The sequence below is a fragment of the Rhinolophus ferrumequinum genome, chromosome 27 (assembly GCF_004115265.2).
Source record: "Rhinolophus ferrumequinum isolate MPI-CBG mRhiFer1 chromosome 27, mRhiFer1_v1.p, whole genome shotgun sequence".
Classification (NCBI taxonomy): domain Eukaryota; kingdom Metazoa; phylum Chordata; class Mammalia; order Chiroptera; family Rhinolophidae; genus Rhinolophus; species Rhinolophus ferrumequinum.
Window position 1 is genome coordinate 17,578,274 of NC_046310.1, and position 13,463 is coordinate 17,591,736.

The following is a 13,463-nucleotide window of genomic DNA, read 5'->3' on the forward strand; positions in this document are numbered from 1 at the left end:
CAGCTCCCACCCCACTTCAGATGCCAATCGCAAGTCCAGGTTGTCACCTGTGCTTCTGACTGATTGGCTATAAAGCTGAGCTTCCCATGACCTCCTCTTTGGGTTTGCTTAATTTGCTAGAGCGGCTGACAGAACTCAGGGAAATACTTCAGTTTACTAGTTTATTAACTGACATGACAGAGGATACGGATGAACAGCCAGATGAAGCGATATATAGGGGGAGGTCTGGGAGGGTCCCAAGCACAGGAGCTTGTCCTCATGGAGTTGGGTGCGTCACCCTCCTGGTACGTAGAGATGTTCACCCACCTGGAAGCTCTCCAAACCCCATATTGTGGGATTTGATGGAGCTTCTTTACGTAGGCACGATCAACTCCATTTCTAGCCCCTTTCCTCTCTGAGAATTCCAAACTTCTGATCATGGCTTGCTTTTCCTGGTCACCAGACTCCATACAGAAGCCATCCAGAAGCCCTCCTAGAGTCACCTCATTACAACAAAAGAGGCTTCTAGTGCTCTTATCACTTGGGAATTTACAAGGATTTTAGGAGGCTTGTGTCAGGACTGGGGTCAAACATCAAACACCAGAACAAGAGATGCTTCTGGTACTTTTATCAGTTAAGAAATTATAAGGGTTTTAGGGGCTCTGTGCCAGGAACCAGGGGCAGAGACCCATCCATAGGTTTTCTATTATCTCGCAGGGGTACGTCAGGTGCACATGAAATGGAGAGGTGCCCTGCACAGAGGAGTCCAGGGACGAGACGTCAGACAAAGTGTGAATTCTGGTCACCTCTGCAGCATTTCTGGAACTGACTTGTAACGTATATCTTACCTTACCCTAAAAGGATGGTAAAATTTATAAAATCATGTATCATACCATGATATTTAAAAAAAAGAAGAAATAAGGAAAAGGGAAAATGAGGGTCAAGCAGTTAAATGGACAAACACAGAGGAAGAAAGCTTGAGATGAGACACACAACCATTTTGTTTCCCAATCCACTAGAAATTCCAAAAAATGATGAAGAACCAGTTCTCATGGCTGAATAATTAAGTAGAGTCTTGCTTTTCAGCACATTTAAGAAATTTGAAAATGAAAGTAAATGAACTATCTGTGGTAAGTAGAAAGCAATGAATTATAGCCATTAATATTAATAGAAATGAGTCCGGAATATAGGCAAATATGAATAAAGTGTTCCTATGTGTGTATAAGAGATAGTCTATGTAAAAAATAGAAACTCAAGCAAATACTAGGTGGAAAATGTTCACAAGAAATCATTCATATAAATTTTAAAGGGTTTATGATAGTGTGGATATCCACATTTTAAAATAATAATAATAATAATAATAATAATAATAATAATAATAATACCTAGATATATTTTCCATCTCAACAATGCCTCACTTTCACTCTCACGATAGCCACATATTTCCAGTATGTCACGTTGGCTGTGAAAAGTGCATTCTAAAGTGTCCCATCTTCAAAAGCTACTCATCATTATTATTATGACTAGTAATCATTAGATAGATATAGGTTGTACACATTTGGAGTCCAAGTTCCGTTCTTTCACATAGCTCCCTGTGAGCAGACCTGGGTATCTGTAAAGTACATACTGAAATGACCCTCCTGCTGAAGGTCTTCCTGCCTATCCAATTTCAATCAGCTCCGTGATACCACCGCTCAGTTTTATCTTTAAACCATTAATAAGCAATCTGAGCAATAGCATCTAATCGATTTAAAAGTACCCCACCCAGTGTGTGCTTGAGAGCACACACAAGAAACTAGAAACTAGGTGTCAATGGTAATAAATTCACCGAATGATGAAATGTTTTATTAAAATTATAATTTATACCTATAATACGAAATAGAAGTTATCGGAATTTCGCTAAAGTGGGAATTAAGCATGAAAGTAGGTGTCAAGCAGGAATGAAGGGTTAATATGGGGGTAATGGTACAGCGTCTCAGCTGTGAGCAAAGGAAAGTGACATGTCTCCATGGATTACAGCATCTAGCCTTGGTATCCAACTGTCACACACAAGGAAACTGTAAGGTGGTTATTGCTGTTATGACATGCTGTATTTGTGTCATATTTCATAGGTTTCCAAAGACTTTTAAATATATAATCTTATCTTATTATTACAAAAACCCTGTGAGATAAGCATAATATCCTTCCAGGGAGTATGTGACATACCCTAGATAGACCTAAGGCCTACACTATTATTTTGGCCATTTAAACCTGGCCAAATCCTTCCTTCTCAGCTTCCCTTACCCGAGTCTTTCCTTCACACCTTAGCTTTTAACATATCACATTGCTTCAATCAGGAATCACATACTCTGTGAAAGCATCAGCAATAAAAAACAACTTCAGAAGAAATAAAGCATGACCTCTTGTGTCGCACCATTTTATAACCATATATTTTTAAATGTAGAATAAGATTACATTCTTTGGTTTTAACATTCATAATAAAAGAGTATTACAAGGAAGAGCTAGAATTATAATTAAGTAAATTCTAAAAATGATCAAATACAGATAGAACCTTCTAAAAAAGAAATGGCTAATCTTTTCCATATTTTGTTCTTTTTTTTATATTTGGTAACAGTTGCAAAGTACATTCTGTAAACTATTTCCTCACTCACATTTTTCAAGTGAATAATAAACTTAAAAGTCAGGATTCCATCTGCCGTAGAAGTGTGCCTTCTTCAGCCAGAATAGTCAGAGGGAAGGTAGTTTCTGTTCCTGCTTTACTCTGTTAGCATGCCCTGTTCAGACTCTGTCCAAAACATACACTACCAAAGTGACACTGTAAAGTTAAAACACAGTTACAAAAATAATGCTTTCGTAAGGTTGCAAATGTTGATACTTACCAAAGGGGACATTTTTCCTCTTCTTGATGGAGATACCTCACTTTCCTTAGTTGCTTGTTGGTGCAACAAAGCTTTGAGTTGATTCACTATAGGACAAAAGCAATGGGTTTGTTAACCATGTTTGAGATCCAGGGTTTATTTATCATCACGCATCCATCTAACAAATACTATTTAAACACATATTATACATCAAGAACTGTGCTATTGGCGGGATTCAAAGATAAAGATGAGAAAATCTCTACCACTGAAGAGCTAAGAATTCAACGGGCAAGAGCGATACACTACAGATGTACAACAATATAATTATAGGTAGATCTAGAGCCATACGTTGGGCTCCAAGAAGAGACAACACCTAATCGTGCCTGTTTTCACAGAGGAGACAATACTGTAAAGGACGAACAGGAGATCACTAAGCAGAAAAGGGTGAGGAAAATTCCAGCAGGAGGCATGGCACGTGGAAAAGCATAGGAGCACAGCCAGACTGTAGGTCTGATTAGAGCCTGGCTTCCAAGATGGATGGTTGGGAGCAGGATAGAAAAATGACGATGGAGAGGTAGCTTGGAGCCATCGTGAAGAAATATTGCTATGACATTACTAAGAATTTTGGACTTCAGCATTTTAGGCATTGAGAAGCCAGAGGAAAAAAAATGAAGCCAGGGAATTATGGTAGCTGCTTTGTGTTTCAGGAATAAAATCCTAACAGTCGAGTGGAGGAGAGACTGCTGTCATGACTGGATGGAGTGTAAAGAGTCCCCATGTGTCTCCTAGGCTAGGACTGACGCTCACACTCACCCACATGGCTGTGCTGTAGTTCGTGCCAGGCAGTGCCAGTGTCTTCATTTCCTTCATCGGGGCTAAAAGAAGGATCCTGAGCATCTTCCCCAACAGTGACCTCACCTTCTTTCAGGGCACATTTCAGGTGGAGAATGCTTCTATTTGCACGTTCTGCAACAAGATGATGAAAGTGAGGCCAGTGACATCTGGGTGACTCCATGGACACTGACGCAAGGCAGTTTCTAAAGGAGAAGCAATCATTCTGATACTTAATGGAAAAAGGTAGAGTTCTGTTTCTAGCTTGCTGAGGAACACGCTGGAGGAAGTGAGAGAAGAGTAAGTTCACGGGTTAGAGGTTAGACTTGCTGGGCTCTAAGGTCCCTGACACCTTGGTGATGAATAGTCACTAGCTAGAGGACCATCAGCCAGGAGGATCGAATGGATGAGCTCCTCGCCTATCCACCCACTCAAACAGTAACCAACCAGGAGAAGCGCTCTCCCTCCCGTCAATGTCTAAGACTCTGTTACTTCACCTGGGACACTGGGGTAGGAAGGCAGAACCCACAGGAGGGACTCTACCACATCGAGCTCCCGCCCAGCGAAGGCTCCTCATCCCTGGGGGCCTGACGTCCCTCCCCCACCAGGAGACATCCAACTGCCTGGTCTAGGTTTTATCAAAATTTGAATAACTAAAGTGCTTCTGGCGGCAGCCTCAACCCTTCATCAGTCCATACTACATCTCGTAGAAACTCTTGGTGAGCACAACTGACTACCCGAGAATTGAAGCTTGAACTCACCAGCACATACTTAACATAAACAGTCTAAATGAGCATGTCTGTAAGGCATTAACCAATAGCACGCAGTAGAAGTTACACCAGGCCAGAACAGGTCTCACCTCTGCTTCCTCCCTCTTAGGATGACTGTTTTGGGGAGCTCTAAGCCACTAAGCAGGAAGTCTGGCTACCCTGCTGGAGGTACTGTGAAGAGGCCATGTGGAAAGGAAAGGCCCTGAGACCACATGGAGAAGGAGCAAAACCCAGCTCTGCCAACAGCCCAGTGGAACCTCCATGGTATGAAAGAGACTGGAAGACCTGCCAGCTGAGTCCAGTCAACCCACAAACCTGTGAGAGATACTAAAATGCTTTTAGTTGTTGCTTTCAGCCACCAAATTTTGGGGTACTTTGCTATGTAGCAATAGATAACTGAAATAATTATTCAGGAAAACACTAATCCCAAAACATTTTCAGCAAAGGATCCAACTCTTACATTAATAACAGAACTATGTTATGACACTAGTGATGACATGACTAATAATTCTAACCACGTTATGGATATTTTTATATGAATAACAACTGGAGAACTGGGCAATCAATTGGCAATTTCATTCATTAAGGTCCAGTTAAGTTTTCAGGTTTAAACTTCTTATTGTTTCTTCTAATCTTATGATTAAATTCACTGGTTCCAATCCAGAAAACAATACATATAACAAAATTTTCCTGTATTAGAGCTGGGACCCAGATTTCAGTCACCATTTTCAAATTTTGACATCTGTGTTTGAAAGTTAATTTTTAATGCATTAATTTACCATATATATGTTTCTATATCATAGAAATTTGTTAGAAAAAGATGAATTCCCACACAAGTTCATGTACAGCTAATATCTAACTATTTCAAATGGATTCAATCTAAACCATTTGAAGTTCTTCAGAGGAGATGGTACTTTCCCTACATAAGAGCAACTCAAAACAATGATGGCAGTGAAGTTCTTACTCTCCTCTGACTGAGGCCCTTCTTCGATAATTTAGACCTATTTCTTCCTATGTCCTCAGGAGAAAAAGATCCGATTCCTTACGACCTAAATGGGAACCCTAAGAAAGCAACGAAACACCTACGTTTTCATTACCAATCACCACTGAGAGTATATTTATAACATATATCCTACAGGACCTTGTAAAACAGATTCCATTTTCTCCAAGCTCATTCATTTCAATGGAACAGAAAAAATAACCATAACTTAGTAGAAGAAAATATACCCTATATTACAAAATAGCTAAGGTAGGCTCTTCACTTACAGAAACTCATTTTCTACCTTGATTAAACAAAAGAGAACCAGTCTTTTAGGTCAGGGTTCAATGCTAACAGAATGAAATTCTATTACTCACTTACACAAGAGACCCAGTGAATTTATCGCTACATTTTTCTCCATACCAATCCTATTTCCTCTAACAGGAATTTGGTGCCGATTACTAACCTAGCCTGGCCTCCTCTTACTCATCATGAGTTTAAGAAAAAGTCCAGAGAAGATGCATTCCTGATTTTAGCAACATAAGCAACAGCAATAGTTTCCCAATAACTCAGTATTTTCTAAAGAAACTTGCTAATGGGAAAGGAAAATCAAAGTGTTACCTGATAAGCAATTCAGCTCAGAGCTTTAGATTTATGCACTCAAACCTATGAAGAAAGCACCACTTAGCTTTATTGCATCCATTAGAAAGGAAACAGGGTTTGACTAACATTAAAAGTGTGCTCGTGGAACTATCAAATGACTTCAACTTTCAGACAAAGGATACTTATTTATTTATACCTAATCTGACTAAAATTTAATAAGCTATATTAGGAAAAAGAAAGAATATATGAAAAAATTTGCATAGAGGAAAATCCCTATTGGTAGAGTTCTCTCAGATTACAATGATGGCAGAGTTTTATGAGCCCATTTAATCCCTTTTCTAATGTTTTGTTTAATCCTTTAAAATGTATAACAAAGAGGATGTGTTAAATTGCACTAGGAAAATAGTATTATGTGAAATACAGAGATATTGAATTCAACAGCTCCCTCAAAGAAAAGTGATACACAAGGCTTGAGGTTTTTTTTGCAACCAATGACTTCACTTACCAGGGTCAGAGAGGAAGAGAAAGAATTTGCAAGAACTGTGTCCTAAAACTAAAACCAAGGAGTAAGTGATATTTTTAAGTCACTTCAAAACACGTATTATACACTTAACAGACAGATATAGTTAATCCTAAAGAATAATAATGCTCACTTGATTTAAGACAAAGGAAACCCCATTGCTCTCCAACAGGAGCCATTGCAACTGAAGGCCCCATAATCCTTAGTGAGAACACTCGTCCCCAGATGCAGTTACCTGCTGCTTGCACATAAGGAAACCAGATCAGATAGAATGTTCCAGTTATTTCCTATCCCACTGGGAATGGGCAAAGCTTTAACTGCCTATAACCGAGAGACAGAAGGAAAGAATACTCATTTCCTCTTCTCCCCTGAGAGGACAGAAAGGGTATTTCACAATACATCCTGCTTTTTTCTCTCCAGCACCAACCATGAGCTGAATATAAACTTAATTATGAATACAAATACAAATAGGACTTCTGGGTCCCGCAAAATCACATGAACATGTGTAAGTAAATAATTTTTCTGCTAGTCCACTATCCAAACATCAACCAGTACAAGGAGCACTGAAAAGGTTACTGAGCTGCTGACTGCTGACAATTTAAGTCAGTCTTATCCAGTTTCCCTACTTCTAACTCTCAGCTCACCGTGGGGCCTCTCTCCATCAAGATGTTTTTGAACAAAAGGCAAATATATCCCAGGCTAGGAAGGATCAGCACTTATACACATACTGTGAATTATTAATTTCTACATTCCCCATCTGCACTAGGAGATGGGAAGGAGAATTATCCTGGTGACAGGGAAGAGAACCACACCCTGGGAAGCGCCCAGCTGTCTCTGAGAAAACATGCAATCAGCCAGACCTCCCTAGGCTGAGATCCGAGAGGCACCATGGTTCTCAAAACAAGCTTAGACCAAGGCAGACAAGCAGAAAAATGAGACCACAGTGAGATAAGAGATACATGGGTTTGGCCACACTTGACTGGGCCTCAGCCTAGTTCAGAAGATAGCTGTCCCTGTTTACTAGGGGACTGACAGGTAGCACGACCAAGATAGAAACAGCATAATCCAAAGTCAGGCAAAGCCAGCTTTGTAAACGGCAATGACAGTAGTGAAAGAGATTAAAAGTAGTACACAGAAACTAAAAAAATCTCAAAGAAAATGCTACCCTAAGACTCTTAAGAGCTGACAAATGTGCTCAAGTAGTTGGCGCCAGGAGTGAAAGATAATCCGAACAAGAATGTAAACATCTTAAGAAAGCAGTGTCTGGAAGATCATCAATGATGTATGGATGCTGGCAAATCAAGGAGATTGGCTAGATGCATTATGAGGGATACACCTGGTATTTTTTTGGCACCAACTGGGAGGACTTATGCACCTGTCACTTTCCATTGATAAAGACGTAATCATAGCCAGACTGGCAGAAGCCAGGCAAAATCACCAGCTAATACAATCTAAATCCTTAATTATAATTACTCTCCAGTATGATTCTGGAAGAGCAAGGGCTATGAGCTAAGCCTTGCTACTTCGGGAACATGGTTTCTCCACCGCGGCACTATTGACCTGTGAACCTGATTATTCTTTGTTTTAAGGGGCTGTGTTGTGGGTGGTTAGCAAGCATCCCTGCCTCTACCCACTAGGTGCCAGGAGCACTCACTCCCTCTCCAGTGTGACAAACAAAAATGTCTCTAGACATTACCAACTGCAGAAAAATCGCCCTGGTGGAGGACCACTGGTTTAGATTAATTAAAGAAGACATCCAGTGTTTAGTCTTGAGGACTTTGCCTCAAACCTACCACATTACTGCATTTTAATTGCAGGTACCTTTTGAGGAAAAGTGGGTAGGGCAGTGAGCTACTCTGGCACAGCAGTGGTGTTGGAGTGCTTCAAAGCCAGCTGTCAAGAGAAGGTGTTATATCTATATCCACTGGAATCAAGAACTTGGAATTCATCTTCAATTCGTTTCATTTCAAGGCCTACCACATGAAACAATAGTTATACTCTAAGGCCATTATTTTTTCAGAGCTACTGGAGGTGATCATGCCTTTAAATAGTCCAGGGGGCTTTGATGAAGCCCCACCAAACTCAAGGTTGCTTTGGCAAGTGCGCAGGTGCACTTCAAGCTTTCTCTGCCTTTTGACCCTGAAAGCAGCATCGTTAAGTGAAAAGGTAAAAAACCTTAGCACAGACCGAGTAAACGCTCAGAGCGTAAGTCTTTTAAACATCCCAAGATAGAATATAATCATTGTCAGTATCTCAATAGCTTGAGAACAACTAAATCTCTTTTTGTGTCCAAGAACATGGGAAAATGCCCTTACAGTTTCATAACACTGAACTATTGTTTGGGTGTAGATGATTCCACGGGTCACTAGTTACTTGGAAATCACCCTTTTTTGGTGGTGGAGTCCTGTCTTTTGCTTGTTTTAGGGAAGGAAACCTGGAATTCTACTGGCTTTCTCTTATTCTGGTAAAAGAAATAATCATAAAAGTTAAAACTACTAAGAAAAGCCATATGAGTTGATAAGCAGAAAAAGGAACTCAGATATTTACAAGTTGTATCTGCATTACCAATCCTTATTTATTAAGAGCTAAAGCATACCAGTTCTTTAAATTTTAGAAAACAATGATGGTTCAGTCTGCACTGAAATAACAAAATAATTTTGTCATTTCATAACGAATGTTTCCAAAGGCTTTATTATATGGTTGCCTCTTTTGGTGTCAATGAGAGTGATAATAAAACAAACAAATAAGCAAATGTTAGCTGTGGAGAATGTGTGTGTGTGTATACCGTGTTTCCCCAAAAATAAGACCTAGCTCTAATGTGTCTTTTGGAGCAAAAATTAATATAATACCAGGTCTTATATTAATTTTTGCTCCAAAAGACACATTAGAGCTGATGGTCCGGCTAGGTCTTATTTTCAGGGAAACATGGTGTGTGTGTGTGTATGTATATATATACTTATATATATGTATATACATATACTGTATATGGCAAAGAATATAAAAAATATTCAGGAAACATTTAAGCAAAAAAATTAGAAAAGGAAGAGGAGGAGGAATTGCAGGAGGAGAGAGGGGGAGAGAAAAGAAGAAGAAACACAAATTTGATGAGTAAAACTGAGAAAAAGAAGAACTTTTGCTTAAGTTACACACGTTTTGTAAGTGTGTCAAAGGTCCACATGATATCACTGCTGGCTAATTCGGTGACCAAATTATTGGCTAGTAAGATTAATGCAGGCCTTCTACAGATGTGAGCCCTTCCCTGGAAGGAAAAGCACTCTTTGTAGGCTCTGCAGAGATGTGTCAATCACATACAAGTAAAACATAGAACATCAACATTATCTTCGGTTTTCTCAAATTAGATCAATTTACAAAGAAAAGGATCACCCCCAAATTACATACTTTATTCCCTTTTCAACCTTTTGCTTTCTGTGAACTAGTTCCATTCCTTCCTCTTATTTTTATTAAATAAAAACATAACCTTTATCATTCACATGGCCCAACCCAGTGTTGATGGAAGAGACATTAGAGATCCAGGGGTCTGAGAGTGATACCTGGGTGACAACCAGGCTCTCACGTGTGTCTTGCTTGGCCAGCACATTGTGGGAAGAAGGGAGAAGAAAAACAGGGAAGAAAGAAAAGAGGGAGGGCACAAGAAACTGGATTGTTTTTAGAAAAAGCATCAACTGCCCAGTTTGGCCACACGCCTCACCATTCCCTAGTGCCTTCCACTGACGCATTCATACATACTGTCATCTATTTGGCTCCTAAAGGCAATAATTCCCAAATCTAGTCCAAACTTTATTTTACAGATGAAGACCAAGAATCCACGAGCAGTTTATTTATTTGCCTGAGGTGACAGATGGTTATCAGCAAAGCAACTGTAAGAGTTCAGCGACGTGGCTCCTAGTTCCACATTCTCTTCTCCATCATATTTGTCCATAAATTGAGTCTAGAGCCTGAAACACTGAAATGCTGAAGAGGAAAGGGTGAACCAGGATAGAAAATGTATATGGAAAATAAATGATGTATTCCTAGCACTGTACAAGTTTGTTTCATATTTCTTTATGCCCACCCAACCAAAGGTAGCTAGGTGAATAGGTGAGTCATGTATTCAGGTCTTGATAAAACTGTGTTCATAGCTAACACTGTAGCAACAGACTAGACATGATTCTGTTATTAAGGCTGGGACATTGCATTTCTAGCAAGTTCTCTCCTTCTAATACCATATCCTTACATTCCAGTGTACAGAACTTGAACAGCCTGGATTGCCCATTATTCTGGTTTTTCTAACCCTTTCTTGGCTACAAACTGCTTTATTTTATACCTCACGGCCTTGTACAAGGATGTGTTGAATGTAAATTAGAGGAGGGGCATTTGCACTTCTCTCCAGTTATCAATATAGTTCTCAGCCATTCTGCAGGTCTTGAATTACAGTTGCCTGTGGAATGAATGAACACCTAACCATACTGCCAGGAGCCCTTCCAAGTCACTTCCAGTTCTATGTTAAGCTCTGTGATTCCCAGGATACTTGGAATATGCTCACTTATTACCCCACTGGAAACTTTCATATCATCTACCGTGGAGGGATAATATTACAGATTTTGGGGTAATGAGGTCTTTTAATTTTTATGTCAGAACTCTAACTTTGAAGGAATGTCATTAAACCTGCCCAATTTCTTGCAGCGGGGGCATAGACAACCAAAAGCAGGAGATATCCTTACAGGGGGCAAACAATGAATATATCTGAAAAGTGTAAGGGAAAGGATAAGACGTGAGGGTGGAGTGTGAAATGGGCTCTCTATTTCCATGGCTGCTCTGGGCTCATCAGAGTCAAGGAGAGGCAAGACGTACACTCAGGTTTTAAAAGCAAGAAAGTGAACTTTGACTCCGCTTTCACATCAGAATTTCAAATTCTTAATATACTGTAATACCGAAAATTATATTTAAAGTGAAGAAATGAGGCAAAGCTATAAAAAATGGAAACTTGTGAAAGCATTTTGCATTTTTATGTGGTTACTTGCTGTCTGAATATAAATGAAGGTATACAAATAATGATTACAGGTATAGGTATTTAAAAACCAGAGGAGTAACCTGTGAGGAAAGACTACAAATGCTTATCAGCCTTTTCTCTAAACAAGAACTAGGCAAGACATTTTGGGGAAGTAATGGCAGATAGACAAAACCAAACAAACCAACAAAACAAAGCAAAGAAACTTTAAATTGCATTTTGTCTGATTGTATAGAACACAATTTCAAGTTATTAGGCACAAACACTCAAAATGAAGTTCTACATATAAAATAATGCCACCATACTTTGTTCTGAAACACAAATGTTGACTTTAAAAGGAATTATCCTACTTAAAAGGGGGTAATTTATATGTATGGAGTGAAGAACTTCTGACTGTGCTTCCCTTCAAAGTTCGCTTTGTTTTGTTTCCGTCCATGAGCTGTTATATAAACTAAATAAATGTAAAAATAAACAATGCTACTAAATAAATAATAAAATAAGTCCTGGAAACCCATGAAAAATCAGGTTCCATTTCTTGATTCATTGTTAAAATGGTCACTAAACATTTTTTTTTAAAGTAAACTTTTTTCTCTGCTTTGTCTGCTCTTGATTATAAATGTTTTCACTATCACATTGTTAGCACACTAAATTTAAAACTTATTTTAAAATGTATTAGCTTTGAATAAAAACTCTTCACTTTGTAATTACTGAAAGCATTATCATGGGTATTAAACACAGTAGTACTCTAACATTAGTTTAAATTAACCATTGCATCAAAATGCCTAATATTAAATGGCCTCTAATACTTACATAAAAGTTCAAAATAAGGTCAAAGAAGGAAGAACATTAGGAGATACTTATAATGGAAAACAAAAATTTTTTGCCAACCTCAAAAATTAAACAGAATCACTCACATTATCATTGTGCACAGTATTTTTCTTGCTTTCAAATGAAAGTTAGAAGTGGTTATTTCTGTATCTAAAAGTTCTTGAAACATCACTAGGATGATGAAGATATTCATTAAGACCAATTATTTTACTCTTGCAGTTTGAATACTCACAGTGTTGACAGTTTGTAACACTGCTGACAGGTGGGAACAATAAATAATAACTCTTACAAAATCTAGAGTCACTTGAAAATAAACTTTCTAATCTTCTTGAAAAACCTTCCCTTTGTTGCAGGTACCAATTATAAATAGCAGCTAACATTTAATTAGTGCTTCTTATATGCCAACCACTGATCTTTACCCTTATTGTCTTTCCTAGTAATCTGTAATTATTTTGTTTATTGTCTTTCTCCTCCACGAATCCAGAGGCTCCAAGGGGACAGGGACTTTGTCTAGTTCCTTATGTATCTCCAGGACCTAGTATGCCTAACACACAGTAGGCACTCAATTAATAAGTGAATCAGTGTTCTAAATGCTTTACATAATTTTTTAAAACTGTTGGTCATGACCTAGAGGGTTAAGAAAATGCAACAGAAGAGAAAATAGAGTGCATTACATTTAGTATTTTTTAATGAAACTTTTCTTTTAGTTTACGTATTTGTCCCATATAAAATGTATTTTTACTGATGAGTGACAGTAAAAAGAAAAAAAAAAGAAAGTCTCAAAATTATTGCTTTATATGGATTATTTCATTTGCTTCTCACAACAACCCTGTAGACGACACCGTAACTTCCACTTTAAAATAACAGAACTGGAGCTTCCCAGTTGGTGACTGCATCCATGTGCTGGCATGGCAATGCACCCAAAGAGGGCTTCCACAACTGAAGGGTTCAGGCCCGCAAGACTACCTCCACTTCGGATGCCAGTCACGAGTCCCAGGTTATCACTAGTACTTCTGACTGATTGGCTATAAATTCAAAGGGTTCCTACAACCCCCTCCTTGGCTCTACTGTTTGTTAAAATGACTCA

At 38.7% G+C, this 13,463-nt stretch overlaps 1 protein-coding gene across 2 annotated transcripts in view; it reads right to left on the bottom strand.

Moving 5' to 3' along the window:
• The window catches only part of SDCCAG8 (SHH signaling and ciliogenesis regulator SDCCAG8), a 206,225-nt gene that overhangs the window by 191,190 nt on the left and 1,572 nt on the right, over nucleotides 1-13,463 (bottom strand). For both annotated transcript variants that reach the window (XM_033099396.1, XM_033099395.1), the window contains exons 2-3: nucleotides 3,651-3,803; nucleotides 2,859-2,944 (exon numbers count right to left, since the gene is read on the bottom strand). In XM_033099396.1, the coding sequence (XP_032955287.1) occupies nucleotides 2,859-2,944; nucleotides 3,651-3,803 (239 nt within the window). The remainder of the gene's footprint in view (nucleotides 1-2,858; nucleotides 2,945-3,650; nucleotides 3,804-13,463) is intronic.